Genomic DNA, 16426 nt, shown 5'->3' with positions numbered 1-16426 from the left:
TTGTTGTTTTTGCCAAACCATGTTTGAAATTTGCCCAGTTTACTATATAAACATGCACTGCTATGTTCCAGCACAACTTGATCCAGCTTATTAAGGGCTTCATTATGAGCAAAACACTTCTATCTGGTGGTTTAACACCAGTACAAGTTGTGCAAATAAAATATCCACAGGTCATCCACAGAGTTCCTACTTTCATTATTTCAGGAACTAAAATAGAATTTGCAGATGGCTAGGGTCAGAGGCTTACAAGAACAATCTTTTAATTTTACTTTTAAATATGCAAATTATAATATAGATATTTCGGTTATTGTATATTGTTTCAGAAGTGAAAAAGAACCAAACAGTAAAATGCAAATATTAAATGAATACTGAAATTGAAATGACATTTGGAAAAACATTGTGGCTAAACATGTAACATGCAACTAAGCTAAGAATTAGATTAAGTTAGATAAATAGTTATAACAGATAAAAGTTGTTCCATGTTTTTGGAAAGTGTTCTTTACTCTCTGATCATGACAAAATGACCTTAATTGTGTTTACAGTTCTCTAAGAAAATGTTCTATCTGGATCACTTAAGAGACAAAACAGACGGTAATCTTTATATATATATATATATATATATATATATATACTGTTATATATATAATATATATATATATATATATATATATACTGTGTTTATATATACATACATATATATATATATATATATATATATTATTATTATTATTATTAAAATCAATTTTTATTCTGTTTTCAAAGTCTATAAATAACTTTTGTTTTGTGTAACCACTACAGTATTAAATTCTACTAGAAGCACAGAGACCAAAACCACAGCCACCGCAACCACTGCAGCCACAAAATCACCAACCACAAACAAAGCTGGCATGACTGCAAAGTCCACAACCACACTCTCTACAACTGCCACAACTACTAAATCTGCAACAAAGGCTGGCTCAACTACTATATCAACAACTACCGCTCGCTCTACTACTAAATCCACAACTACAACTCCCTCAACTCCTAAATGCACAGCTATGGCTCACCTAACTTCTAAATCCAAAACTACGGCTCCCTCAACTACTAAATCCACAACTACTGCTCGCTCTACTACTAAATCCACAACTACAGCTCCCTCAACTTTTAAATGCACTGCTATGGCTCACCTAACTACTAAATCCAAAAATATGGCTCCCTCAACTACTAAATCCACAACTACCGATCGCTCTACTACTAAATCCACAACTACAGCTCCCTCAACTCCTAAATGCACTGCTATGGCTCACCTAACTACTAAATCCAAAACTACGGCTCCCTCAACTACTAAATCCACAACTACCGCTCGCTCTACTACTAAATCCACAACTACAGCTCCCTCAACTCCTAAATGCACTGCTATGGCTCACCTAACTACTAAATCCAAAAATATGGCTCGCTCTACTACTAAATCCACAACTACAGCTCCCTCAACTCCTAAATGCACTGCTATGGCTCACCTAACTACTAAATCAAAAACTACGGCTCCCTCAACTACTAAATCCACAACTACGGCTCCCTCAACTACTAAATCCACAACTACAGCTCCCTCAACTCCAAAATGCACAGCTATGGCTCACCTAACTACTAAATCCAAAACTACGGCTCCCTCAACTACTAAATCCACAAGTACAGCTTGCTCAACAACAAACTCCACAACTACAGGCCCCTCAGCTATAAACTTTACAAATACAGCTGCCTTAAACACAAACTCTACAAATACAGATCCATCAACTACAAACATTACAACTACAGCTTCCTTAACCACAAACTCAACAAATACAGATCCATCAACTACAAACATTACAACTACAGCTCCCTCAACCACAGACTCCACAAATACAGATCCATCAACTACAAACATTACAACTACAGCTCCCGCAATCACAAATGACACAACTGCAACAAATAAAAATATCACAAATCAAGAATCTACATACAATACAAATGGAATTGCAACAACCAGAAACTCCACTACTACAGCTTCCTCAAACACAAACCTTACAACTACAGCTCCCTCAAATACAAACTCCACAACTATAGCTCCCTCAACCACAAACTCCACAAATACAGATCCTTCAACTACAAACATTACTTCAGCTCCCTCAACCACAAAGTCCACAAATACAGATCCATCAACTACAAACATTACAACTACAGCTCCCTCAACCACAGACTCCACAAATACAGATCCATCAACTACAAACATTACAACTACAGCTCCCGCAATCACAAATGACACAACTGCAACAAATAAAAATATCACAAATCAAGAATCTACATACAATACAAATGGAATTGCAACAACCAGAAACTCCACTACTACAGCTTCCTCAAACACAAACCTTACAACTACAGCTCCCTCAAATACAAACTCCACAACTATAGCTCCCTCAACCACAAACTCCACAAATACAGATCCTTCAACTACAAACATTACTTCAGCTCCCTCAACCACAAACTCCACAAATACAGCTCCCTCAAACACAAACCTTACAACTACAGCTCCCTCAAATACAAACATCACAACTACAGCTCCCTCAACCACAAACTCAACAACTACAGCTCCCTCAACCACGAACTCAACAGCTACAGCTCCCTCAACCACAAACTCCACAAATACAGATCCCTCAACTACAAGCATTACAACTTCAGCTCCTGCAACCACAAACTCCACAAATACAGCTCCCTCAAACACAAACCTTACAACTACAGCTCCCTCAAATACAAACATCACAACTACAGCTCCCTCAACCACAAACTCAACAACTACAGCTCCCTCAACCACAAACTCAACAACTACAGCTCCCTCAACCACAAACTCAACAACTACAGCTCCCTCAATTACAAACTCCACAAATACAGATCCCTCAACTACAAGCATTACAACTACAGCTCCCTCAACCACAAACTCAACAACTACAGCTCCTTCAACCACAAACTCAACAACTACAGCTCCCTCAACCACAAACTCCACAAATACAGATCCCTCAACTACAAACATCACAACTACAGCTCCCTCAACCACAAACTCCACAAATACAGATCCCTCAACTACAAGCATTACAGCTCCCTCAACCACAAGCTCCACAAATACATATCCCTCAACTACAAACGTAACAACTACAGCTCCCTCAACCTCAAACTGCACAACTACAGCTCCTTCAACTACAAACATTACAACTACAGCACCCTCAACCACAAACTCCACAAATACAGCTCTCTCAAACACAAACCTTACAACTACAGCTCCCTCAAATGCAAACTCCACAACTACAGCCGCCTCAACTACAAACATTAGAACTACAACTCCCTCAACCACAAACTCAACAACTACAGCTCCCTCAACCACAAACTCAACAACTACAGCTCCCTCAACCACAAACTCAACAACTACAGCTCTCTCAACCACAAACTCCACAAATATAGAGGCCTCAACTACAAACGTCACATCTACAGCTCCCTCAACCACAAGTTCCACAAATACAGATCCTTCAACTACAAACATTAAAACTTCAGATCCCTCAACCACAAACTCCACAAATACAGATCCCTCAACTACAAGCATTACAACTTCAGCTCCCGCAACCACAAACTCAACAACTACAGCTCCCTCAACCACAAACTCAACAACTACAGCTCCCTCAACCACAAACTCAACAACTACAGCTCCCTCAACTACAAACTCAACAACTACAGCTCCCTCAACCACAAACTCCACAAATACAGATCCCTCAACTACAAACATCACAACTACAGCTCCCTCAACCACAAACTCCACAAATACAGATCCCTCAACTACAAGCATTACAGCTCCCTCAACCACAAGCTCCACAAATACATATCCCTCAACTACAAATGTAACAACTACAGCTCCCTCAACCACAAACTGCACAACTACAGCTCCTTCAACTACAAACATTACAACTACAGCACCCTCAACCACAAACTCCACAAATACAGCTCTCTCAAACACAAACCTTACAACTACAGCTCCCTCAAATGCAAACTCCACAACTACAGCCGCCTCAACTACAAACATTAGAACTACAACTCCCTCAACCACAAACTCAACAACTACAGCTCCCTCAACCACAAACTCAACAACTACAGCTCCCTCAACCACAAACTCAACAACTACAGCTCTCTCAACCACAAACTCCACAAATATAGAGCCCTCAACTACAAACTTCACATCTACAGCTCCCTCAACCACAAGCTCCACAAATACAGATCCCTCAATTACAAACATCACAACTACAGCTCCCTCAACTACAAACTCCACAAATACAGGTCCCTCAACTACAACTACAACTCCTTCAACCACAAACTCCATAAATACAGATCCCTCAAATACAAACATTACAACTACAGCACCCTCAACTACAAACTCCACAAATACAGGTCCCTCAACTACAAACATTACATCTACAGCTCCCTCAACCACAAGCTCCACAAATACAGATCCCTCAACCAGAAACAATACAACTACATCTCCTTTAACCACAAACTCCATAAATACTTATCCCTCAACTACAAACTCCACAAATACAGATCCCTCAACTACAAACTCCACAAATACAGATCGCTCAACTACAAACTCCACAAATACAGGTCCCTCAATGACAAACATTACATCTACACTTCCCTCAACCACAAACTCCATAAATACATATCCCTCAACTACAAACATTACAACTACAGCTCCCTCAACTACAATCTCCACATCTACAGATCTTTCAACTATAAACTCCACAATTACATATACCTCAACTACAAAATATACAACCACACTCTCCACAACTGCAGCAAATAAAAAGATCACAAATAATGAATCTACATATATTATAAATGTAGTTGCCACAACCACAAACTCCACAACTACAGCTCCCTCATCTAAAAACTCCACAACTACAGCTACCTCAACCACCTCGAACTCCAGAACCGCAGACTCCACAATTACAGTTCTGTCAACATCAGGTTAGGATTTTAATACATCACAATTCAAACTGAGCACATTATATATATATAATTTTCCAGAGATGCCAATCAACCTACCATGCATGTCTTTGGACCGGGGGAGGAAATCGGAGTACCCGGAGGAAACCCCCGAGGCACGGGGAGAACATGCAAACTCCACACACACAAGGCGGAGGCGGGAATCGAACCCCCAACCCTACAAACCGAACGGAGGTGTGACCACTGCTAACCACTAAGCCACCGTGCCCCATATATATATATATATATATATATATATATATATATATATATATAGAGAGAGAGAGAGAGAGAGAGAGAGAGAGAGAGAGAGAGAGAGAGAGAGAGAGAGAGAGAGAGAGAGAGAGAGAGAGCGCATACAACCTTAGCCTGGACCAGACCCCTACTCTTCTAAACCTTACTACACCTTAATAATGAGAAACTTAGTTTAATTTTACTTCTTGAAAAGATCAGAATTCAATTCAATTCAATTCAAGTTTATTTGTATAGCGCTTTTTACAATTGACATTGTCTCAAAGCAGCTTTACAGAACATAAACATAGAACAAAGGGTTAATATAAAGAATAATATAAAGATTAATAGAATACAAAATGAAGAAGAATGTATATCAAAATGCTCCCCGTGACCCGAGGTAGTTCGGATAAAACGGTAGAAAATGAGTGAGTGAGAGTGTATATCAAAATTACGACTTGGCATATTTTCATGACTTTTATGCCAACAACATTTCAACAGAACCTTTGAAAAGGTTTTCAATTATTATTAATCATTACATTATTACCCAGAAGTGCTTATGAATGATGTACAACATGGTAAACTGTTAACATAATTAATTAATTCTTAATTAATTTTTAAATTAATTGATTAAATAAATTTAAAAAGTTTTTTTTTTCATATATTTGTTGTGTTTTTGTTTGTTTGTTTTTTGTTTGTTTGTTTGTTTTCAGAGACATATGTCATAACTTTCTCACTGAGAATAATTGAAAATTTTGACTTGGAACTTGTCAACATCTCTAGTGAGAAGTACCAGAAATATAGAAAAATAATTGGAAATTCAGTAAGTTTTACACATATGATTCCTTCTTCTGTGTCATTTTTATTATTATTATTATTATTATTATTATTATTATTATTGGTAGTAGAAATAATGTTTTTATTTTCTGTCATTTGTGACAGATTAACAAAGGTTACAGCAGTGTATCTGCCTACAAGATTAATTCTGTGGCTGTAACTGGGTTCAGGTGATATTATTATTATTTCTGTCTTTATTTTTTGCAATACCTTTTGATTAAATACATATTTACTGCCCTGTTCTACACTTCAGACTTTAAAAAAAATTATAAATTAATTCAGTGAAATGATTGAATTTGATTAAAATGTACTTTTCCATGTATTGCATCTAGACTATGTAATGGGACGTAACTTTTTTATGTATGCATAATCACTGGTTCAACTTTTAATCTCTGGTATTGTTTATTAAACACCAAAATTAATAAAGTGCATGTTTTGAATGGTTTTCTGTTTTCAACAGGCCTGGCAGTGTGATCGCAGATTTCAATATTAGTTCAACAAGTACCTACCTTGATTTGGTATCAGCAAACCAGCAAGTAGTCGCCAGTCTCCGAGAACAGGGATTTAATATAAGCGATGATGCACTCAGTAGAACTGGTAGGAGAATATTTGTCTCCTTTTTTAGTTCTTCTTCTTGTTATCTGGGGAAGCTGATGTAAAATACATGTTTGTATTTGCATTTTTGTTTTTCTATGTGGTCTGACATATTTTTCACCTACATGAGATTACTTTTCTCCTATTAGATTATTTTCTTCTCACCTGAAATAATTTTTCCCCTACGACATAGTGTCATCCACATCAGATTATTTTTCTCCTACATCAAATTATTTTTTATCTCACATCAGATTATTTGACATTTGTTAAAAAAATATTTTAAGGTGGATTATTTTGGATTTTTGTGAGACTACACAACAGCATCAACAATTGTTATAAGAAAACTACAGAAAATAGTGTGGCAGATTCCTTTCTAGCCCCGACTGTAGACTCGTACAGTTTATCAGTGGCTCTTGTGACAGGGTATGACACAGTGGCTGATATGTGAGCTGGAAAAAATTGATAAAAGATATATTCCTGGCTCTGTGTTTCAGTTAAAGATGGGCTGTATGAAAACAAACGCCAAATATATCCTCAGAACGATCTGCCACTATCTTGTAAAACGGCAAATGGCACCATAACATGGATAAAGGATGGGAACAAACTGGAGCCATCGAATAAATATATAATAAATAAAACTTCACTAGTTGTGAAAAACACTACTCCAAATGACACTGGTAAGTTACAAAAAATTATTCCTTTTATTTGTTATCATGTTACAACTACAGCACAATTACAAAAACAACAGATTTTAGTGTATATGTATGTGAATCTCATCATTCTTTAATCACATAAATGCTTTGGTAAAACACGACTATTAAACTTCCTCAACTTTGTGGTTATTCCGTGGTGAGTGTCAATATATAATCAAAATATTTTAACATAAAATCTAAGTATATGCTCAATATGTTAATATTCATTAAGCATTTTTTGTGTGTGTAAATTAGTCCTTTCTTATTATATTACTTTTATGTTTGTTGATAATGCATTTATATACTGCATATTGACTTAACATGGTTTAAACTGTATTTCTTTTTTTTTTCCTCATCAGGTGTATATGAATGCATAACAACAGAGAACTCAATGCCTTACATTGTCTGGCAAAGCATTATGATTCCAGATCCCAATATTCAAGTAAACTTTTCAAAAGTTATAACATGTAGCAGCAAAGTAACACTACAATGTTGTGTGCAGCAGAGCTATAGTGTGACATGGATCACACTTTCCAGTGAGGCTTGCAGTGAATCAGGTCATGTACTTTTTATAACTGATGAGGGTCATGAACAGACCAACTGTCTATTCATATTCTCTCCGGTATTTCAGGATGTTTAACATCTCATTTGTTTACATTGCTTTGCACAGTGCAAGAAAATGGCTGCATATACTGTGACTACAGCATCAATGAAAATGAGTGTCGAGTGAGGGACCAAAACTTGACGATCACATGTAAACTCACTGAAAGTGATTACTCCAAGAGCTTCAGTGTAGCTGCAGTCAACAAACGTGAGACGATTATTTTTGTTGCATTTTACACAGAAATAAATACAACCCAAAATACATCAGAGGATCATATTAACTCCTTAAATGCCCAGGGCCTACCAGTGGCTTTACACATATTAGTTTTACTGTTGTTACATTAATATCAAATTATTAATTACTTGCTAATGTTAAGAACAGAGCAAACTGAAGGTATACTGGGAGTACACTGTGAGAGTCTTGTAAAGTTTGTGAGCGTGTGTGACCAATAATAGTTGGATGAGGGTGAATGTGGAAGTGAGTGGGTGGTCCATGGCGGCCATGTTTGTAGGCCGCGTTGCATACTGTCCAATGGTGTTTGCGGATTGTGGTGTAGAGTTTGTGGATTGTTGTGTAGTGTAAAACATTTCATGGTGGTTAAACTTAGACTTAGGCATCTCAGGGGCCCAGCAATGACATCCATGGCTTAATCACTGAGCTACCACTGTGTCATTGATAAGTTAGTAAGGAAGGACTCAGTGTGTGCAGTTCTGTGGTTATAACTTGAACAATTTGAAGCTTTGCTTCATCTCACAGTCATAATAATGGATTACATTAAGCTTAATCTTTTAAAAACTGAAAAGTTGGGTTCAGTATTCAAAACATGTCATAAACCTGGAGTTAAAGAGAAGATATAAGTTCACATAACTTAATTGGGCTATCATGTTTTACCATATGCTCCAAGTCATTCCTTACTAAATTATCAATACTGCAGTGGAAGCTCAGTGGTTAAACCTTAAGCAATACCCTTAATCCACAAATGTAAATTATGTAAATGTGAGAATTCAATTCAAGTTTATTTGTATAGCACTTTTTACAATGGACATTGTCTCAAAGCAATGAAAATTCAAGATATATATATAGTTCACAGTGTGTATGTATGTATATGTATTTATCCCCAATGAGCAAGTCTGAGGTAACTCAGGCAGCAGTGGCAAGGAAAAACTCCCTTAAAGAAGCCCTGGATTAAGGTGTCTGCCAAATGCTGTGAATCTACATGTTATTTTAATATTTTTATTATTGTTATTTTCATTATTATCTAATAACTTGATCCCTGTCAGTAACTACAATGGGACAATTCCCAGCCAGACCTCCAGAGGGGTTACAGGCAGGTGTTTTCGTTATAACTTATTTTCATATCATGTGTGTTTGATTTCCCCTCATGTGTTGTGTCTCGACTCTCCTATTGGTCTGTTGCGCCTTTTATTGCACCTTATCACCTGTTTCCAATTATTCCTAATGTGTTGCCCTATTTATACATTCCCTTTTGTCAAGTCATTGTTCAAGGTCCTGTTTGTTTTTTAGGCACTTTATGTTTACCCATGTTGTTCCTTTTGTTTTTGTGATGCCCCAAGGAATTCAGATTTTGTTCATTTTGTGTCACGTCTAAAGTTACATCGGGTTGTTAGTGTCAATTTAAGTAAAAAAAAAACAAGTTCTCTTTTATCCTGCACATGGGTCTGATTTACGGCATCGTAGGTGACCGAGCATTTTTTTTGGAACTTCTGGGCTTGATCCCCATTTTCGGTGCCATCTCCCATTGTGACAGTCCCCTACATGATATACATAATTATCTGTTTAATAATTGTACTGTTATATAATAACACTGTTATAACTTCTGTATATTAGCTTTACATTCCTCTCAGTGTTTCAAAGAACAATAACACTGTGTGATAGTATAGTGCTTATAGTCATCATTATTATTATTATTATTATTATTATTATTATTATTATTATTATTATTACCTACAAAGCACTTACACACAGACTTATACACACCCTGCGTATCACAACACAATAAACGGATAGAATGTCAAATTGCTTTAACGTTTATTAGACAACACAATACCTTATATAAATTGAAGAAAAGTTTTCCTCTGTGTATTTTTTTTATTCTCTAAGGAAGGACTTGTTCTTGTTTTGGATTTTTGTTTCTTTAGAATTTACCTGCTTTGACAATAGCTCTAACAATGCATTTGGTGCTGGATATAAGGGAGACAACAAAACTGGTGAATGTAATGGAGACATGATTGGTTATCAAATAGCTCAGTGTAATGCATTGGGTTACTGGATGGTTAATTATGACAACTGTATCACACGAGACATTAAATATTTAAAAGACAGATCAAAGGTAATGTGATTTAATTTCCGTATGATATTATTTCTATAAAAAAAATCGTGAAAATATCTGAGTGATGTGATGCTAAACTATTTTTTGTTCACGTTCTTTCTTCGGTAGAATTTATTAATCACAGACCTGCCAATATTTGCACACGATGTAAGCAATACTGCAATTGAAAAAGCTTCAGAGATAACAAAGTCTTATGCAACCATCTTAACAATTGTTGAGCTACTAAAAACCATTGCTGATCTCTCACAAACAATTATTGTTAGTGAAGCGATTATGACAGTAAGTATATTTAAAAAATGTTTACATTTTATTTTTATTGCATTTTGAAATTGTTTTCTTCTTAGTGATTTTTTTACATTTGTCTTTACACATTACAAGATATCATACTGTATGTGCTGTATTTAATGGATATTTTAATTTTAAGGATTTTTTGAAGACGCTGGATGTCATTGGATCAAATGATGCGAAGGATGCATGGTTGTTTTTAAACAGCAACATTACAACTATGGCAAAGAGCTCTGAACTTCTGGACTCTACTGAGAAAATTACACGCAGACTCCATGATGAAAGCTTCAACATATCAACAAATTTTACCTCTCTCCAAAAATACAGTAACATTTCTAACCAATTTAATGGAATGTTTGGCAAAAATTCAACTACTCAAATAAGTATTCCAAGGATTACTACACAGACATCCCTCACAGTTATCATTTCTTCAGTTCTTAACAACATCTTACCTGTTCGAAATCTGACCTACAATGACAGCAGTCAGAATGGCACCAAGATCAATGGAGATGTAGCTGTGATTGAGACAAACTCAACAATTAACAACATCTCTCTCTCTTTTACTATTAAAAATAAGACATTGGGAAAACCTCAGTGTGTCTTTTGGAACTTTAGTTTTCTGAATGGTGTTGGTGGATGGGACTCGACTGGATGTCAATTAAAGCTATTAGGGAAAGAACCTGAAAGATACACATGTGAGTGCAATCACACAACCTCTTTTTCAATCCTGATGTCACCATTTACGCTGGATAAAGTCCAAGCCATAATCTTAGACTATATAACCTACATCGGTGTTGGCATTTCAATGGGCAGCTTGGTTTTGTGCCTCATCATTGAAATCATCATATGGAAATCAGTGAGAAGAAATGACACATCCTTCATGCGCCATGTCTCCATAGTCAACGTCGCTGTCTCCCTTTTGATTGCAAACATTTGCTTCATCATTGGAGCAGCTGTTGTTAAACAAGAGCGTCCCTGCAGTGCAGTAACATTCTTCATGCACTTCTTTTATCTTGCCCTTTTTTTCTGGATGTTACTATCAGCTCTTTTGCTCCTCTACCGCACCCTCATGGTCTTTTCCAGAATGACCAGAGGAGCAATGATAGCCATAGGCTTCACTGTCGGTTATGGAGCCCCGTTAATCTTAGCTGTCGTTACTGTGGCATCTACAGCTGGAGGCAAAGGATACATTCAACAAGATTACAATTGTTGGCTGAACTGGAATAAAACAAAGGCTCTCCTGGCATTTGTGATTCCTGCTCTGACGATTGTAGCTATAAACCTCCTGGTGCTTATTGTGGTTCTATGTAAGATGTTGAGGAGAGGAGTTAATGCTTCCACTCAGCCAGATGAGAAACATCCCCTAGTCATCATTGCAAGATGTGTGGCGATTTTAACACCTCTCTTTGGTCTAACGTGGGGATTTGGCATTGGGACCTTGGTGTCAGGGAACTTTGGAGTTCACGTGGTGTTCGCATTCCTTAATTCACTGCAGGTACTAAATTTATTTTAATTAAATTTTCTCTACAACTGCAATACAACACACTGGATATACTTAGTATTTTATTTATAATGTTCTAGATAATACCAGGACTGAATATTGTAAACCCATAAAAAATATGTCTTATTTTTCTCTTCAAAGGGTTTCTTTATTTTGTTGTTTGGAACATTAATGGATCCTAAGGTACAGTCGCTCTTAAACCATAACATAAACTCTTCAATGAAATACAGAAACAAATATTAATAAAACTTTGATATTACTTGTATTGCCATTTGCAGGTCCGAGAAGCACTAGCAGAAAAGATGTCACTGACAAACCTTAGCTCTATTCACACCCGGGTAAATATGTCATATCTTGTTCTGATAACTAGATGTTACTATTACTCAAATTTGACTTCTTTTAAAAAGGTATTATTACACATTGATGACTGATGTGTCTATATTATAGAGTACAAACGTGGGATCATCTTCAGGTGGATTTCCTTTCATACAAAAGCTACGGAACAGAAGTACGTATAGTACCTGAACTGAAGGATGTAAGATTAGAATGTACATCTTACGCTTTCAAGCAATTTTGACAAACAGCTGTGTGTGCTGTGCTATCTCCATCCTAAAAGCAAGTGACCAGTGTCCTAATTTTTCAATGACACTAACGTTCTGTTCTTTTGCAGATGCTCACAATGTATCGGAAGCCAGAGTTTTGACCACATCTTCAAGCAACTAGGACAGTTTCTAGTAGATAAGCTACTATAGCTGAAATTGTGGAAATTGCATACTTCACTATTATCCGAAGCTATGAACAATTAAGGCAGGACACAACTGAGCAGGTAAAAATTAAGATTAAGAACCATGGCACTTTGGCTGTGCTGTGATTTAAACTGGCATCCTTCTGTAGATCAAAGTCCTGACAAAGTTCCAGTTGAACAAGTAGCAAACTTTATTGTGAAATTTTGTTAGTTGTCGCTTTTTAACCGGATTAATTGTAATATAAACAAAGCATAACACAATACTTCACTTTACATCCCATTCTGCCTACTCCCAGTCAAACAGTTAACATTGTTGTCTTACACTTATAATAAAAGTTGCCAAAATTTAAGCGTATGCTGAAATTTTAGTTTTTGGTTCACAAATGAAGCACTGAAGGAAATCAACTTTTTTATTACCCCTGCACCTCTGTCAATAATCATTCTGAATACTGCAACATATCTTTTAATACTTTTAGTAAACCAACTCATTTTCAACTGTTCATTCTACTTAATTTACTTTGACATAATTATGTTACATTTAACATTTGTCCTTCTTACATTGCCAGAAACTAACAAATAATTGTTCACTCACCTGTGTCCAATCAAAATGGATTGTTTAATATTTTTGTTTAAGTTGGTGAGAATGGGGTTGCCTCTTGGATTATGCTTTGGCTGTATTTATTTATTTATTTTATTTATTTATCTTTAATATAACCCTAACCCTAACCCTAGTGGTTAAGGTGTTGGATCACCAATCGGAAGGTTGTGAGTTCAATTCCCACTTCCACCAGGCTGCCACTGCTGGGCCCCTGAGCAAGGCCCTTAACCCTCAGTTGTATAAAAAAATTGAGATAATGTAAGTCGCTCTGGATAAGGGTGTCTGCCAAATGCTGGAAATCTAATATATTTGGATTGTGGCCTGTTACTCTTACTTTGCTTTTTTATTTACTTTGTAAATAAATCAACTTTCTGTGCTAAACCTTATGGATTGTCATTGTTAAATTTTAAGAAACATGTTACTTTTGTCCTAATCTATTTCATTTTATTTTATTTATGCTTTAAGATAGAAGGAAAAAATAGACCTACTTTTTCTGTTTAATCTGGACTCCTAAGATTCTTAAACAACAATCTTCAACAAGATTTTATTTAGTTTACTGCAGAATTAAAGAAAATAATTCTCATTAAAGATTAGTTTTAAAGTAAAGCAAATTACTGGGTGAGAACTAGGGTTGCAAAGGGGTGGAAAGTTTCTGGAAAATTTCCATGGGAACTTAATCTGGGGAATTTCGGGAATATTCCAAATTGGAAACTTTACTGGAATTTATGGATATTTACAGGAATTTATGGGAATTTACAGGAATTTATGGGAATTATTTGGAAATATAGGGAAATGTATATAAACTATATCATTTACGACCATAAATAAACATTTTGTTTGGTCATAAGCAGACATTCATGCAAGGTAATACAAATTTTAAAAATGACCTCTTGACTGATTTAATTGTAAGTAAAACTTTAATTGATTATTTCATTGATTATTTCATTGATAAACATTATTATGCTTGTAATAAACATAATAAACTTGATAATTGTAATAAACATATTTCCCTATGATTGCTGTAAAATGAAAGCATCCCTCACCCTCGCCCTTCTAAAAAAGTCTCAATCAAAATGTAAAATTAAGCATTTTTTCTCAAGCTTATTAGGTCTCTGCTTCTGTGGTAGTCAAGGCCTGGAAAATGGAGGTGAATCCCACCTTAAGTGATATATGGAGGATTTTTTTTTATTTCAAAGGGGAGTGAGTGTGTGAGGGGGTCATCAAATTCTCTGTGCATGTGTTAACACTCCTAATTTACTGCTTATTAATAGTTAGTAAGGTAGTTATTAGGGTTAGGTATTGGGTACCATAGAATAAGGTAATGCAGAATAAGGCATTAATAAGGCATTAATATGTGCTTAATAAGTACTAATAAATAGCCAATATTCTATTAATATTCATGCTAATAAGCAACTAGTTAAATGACCCTAAAATAAAGTGTTACTGTGCATGTTATGGAAGAATGCAAGTACATGCTGGGGGTTTGGCCTCAATGGCCCTCCAGTAAGCAGTGTGCTGTGTGCAAGTGACCGAGGAACGCAGGGTACAAATTCAACTTAAATTTCATTAAATCTGGTTGTTTTAAACACAATTATTCTGCAAGATTTTTTTTAACTACATTTAAGTTCCTTGTTATAGGCAACTCTGCATTTGTTTAAAATTCCCAGTTTATTTCCATATGGTCCCGTTAATTCCCATATATTCCCGTTAATTCCCATGGAAAGTTTACAGCCTTGAAAATTCCCGGAATTTTGTAACCCTAGTGAGAACACATTTTGCTATCAGGCAGTTTTAGCATGATCACGTTAGAGCTAAAAATTTCACACTGCTACGATACAGATTGCTTTGTTTGGGAAATATATCCTTAGCCCACTACACTACAGAGAATCAGTCATATATTCTCAACATTTCATCTGCTATAATATTACTTATATTCTTAATACACACCATGTATTTTACATTAAGTCCTAAATTATTATCATTTTCCTAATTAAATGTGACATGGTGTATGACCACATATAAAGTAAAACAAATACAGAACTCTAGAGACTATATAGACTGCCTACCTTTAATTAATTTTAATTCTATAAATATATTTGTAGGGTGGCACGGTGGCTTAGTGGTTAACACGTTCGCCTCACACCTCCAGGGTTGGGGGTTCGATTCCCGCCTCTGCCTTGTGTGTGTGGAGTTTGCATGTTCTCCCCGTGCCTCGGGGGTTTCCTCCGGGTACTCCGGTTTCCTCCCCCGGTCCAAAGACATGCATGGTAGGTTGATTGGCATCTCTGGAAAATTTTCCGTAGTGTATGATTGTGTGAGTGAATGAGAGTGTGTGTGCCCTGTGATGGGTTGGCACTCCGTCCAGGGTGTATCCTGCCTTGATGCCTGATGACGCCTGAGACAGTCTCCCCATGACCTGAGGTAGTTCGGATAAGCGGTAGTGAATGAAAGAATGAATGAATATATTTGTAGCTCTCACATGTCAGTGTCCCAACATACATGCACAGTTCCCCTACTAACCACCTGATGTCACTATCGTCACACCTTTAGTTTAAATGATTTTTAATGGTGTGGGAGCCGTTGTTTTACCAGTTCCACTAAAGCAGTGGAATGAAACTCCCTTAGAGGTCTTATAAAAAAAGATATACAAGATACACACCCATGCTTGACAAGATTGATCTTTTCATCGAATGCTGCTCCATTTTTGGAGTTAGGTTTTTCCTTCATTCCCAAGCACTTCTTTCAAAATGCCTCTTGTTCAGTAAGTTTATCTTCTTTTACTTTTGGATTTTCCTGTTAGGAGTCTCCACAGCAAATCATCTGTTTCCACCTAACTTTATCCTCATTATCCTCTATTCTCACACCAGTTACTTTATGTCCTCATTTAGCACATCCATATATCTCCTCTTTGTCCTTTCTCTTGACCTCTTACCTGGGAGCTCCATCTCCAACATC

General features: G+C 36.3%; 1 protein-coding gene across 1 annotated transcript; it reads left to right on the top strand.

The window, feature by feature from the left end:
- The first annotated feature begins 1277 nt into the window (after window positions 1-1277).
- LOC132863713 (mucin-2-like) lies at window positions 1278-13459 on the top strand. Its single transcript, XM_060896670.1, has 14 exons — window positions 1278-5016; window positions 5979-6088; window positions 6208-6272; window positions 6563-6699; window positions 7191-7373; window positions 7748-7945; window positions 8059-8199; window positions 10152-10342; window positions 10451-10621; window positions 10767-12122; window positions 12270-12311; window positions 12407-12466; window positions 12576-12636; window positions 12799-13459. Exons 1-14 carry the CDS (start codon window positions 1278-1280, stop codon window positions 12849-12851), a joined length of 6507 nt encoding a protein of 2168 aa, XP_060752653.1. The 3' UTR covers window positions 12852-13459.
- Window positions 13460-16426: the final 2967 nt, after the last annotated feature.

Source organism: Tachysurus vachellii, chromosome 20, assembly GCF_030014155.1.
Source record: "Tachysurus vachellii isolate PV-2020 chromosome 20, HZAU_Pvac_v1, whole genome shotgun sequence".
In the NCBI taxonomy this organism is placed as follows: Eukaryota; Metazoa; Chordata; class Actinopteri; order Siluriformes; family Bagridae; genus Tachysurus; species Tachysurus vachellii.
Note: the sequence above shows the minus strand (reverse complement) of the source record. Positions and strands in the feature narration are given on the sequence as shown.

Excerpts from the sequence above, each read along its gene's own strand:
- LOC132863713 (XM_060896670.1), top strand. The coding sequence starts at position 1,278 with ATGGCTCACCTAACTACTAAATCCAAAACTACGGCTCCCTCAACTACT. Across the intron at positions 8,200-10,151 it reads TGTAGCTGCAGTCAACAAAC|AATTTACCTGCTTTGACAAT; the intron begins GTGAGACGATTA and ends TTGTTTCTTTAG. Across the intron at positions 12,312-12,406 it reads GAACATTAATGGATCCTAAG|GTCCGAGAAGCACTAGCAGA; the intron begins GTACAGTCGCTC and ends TGCCATTTGCAG.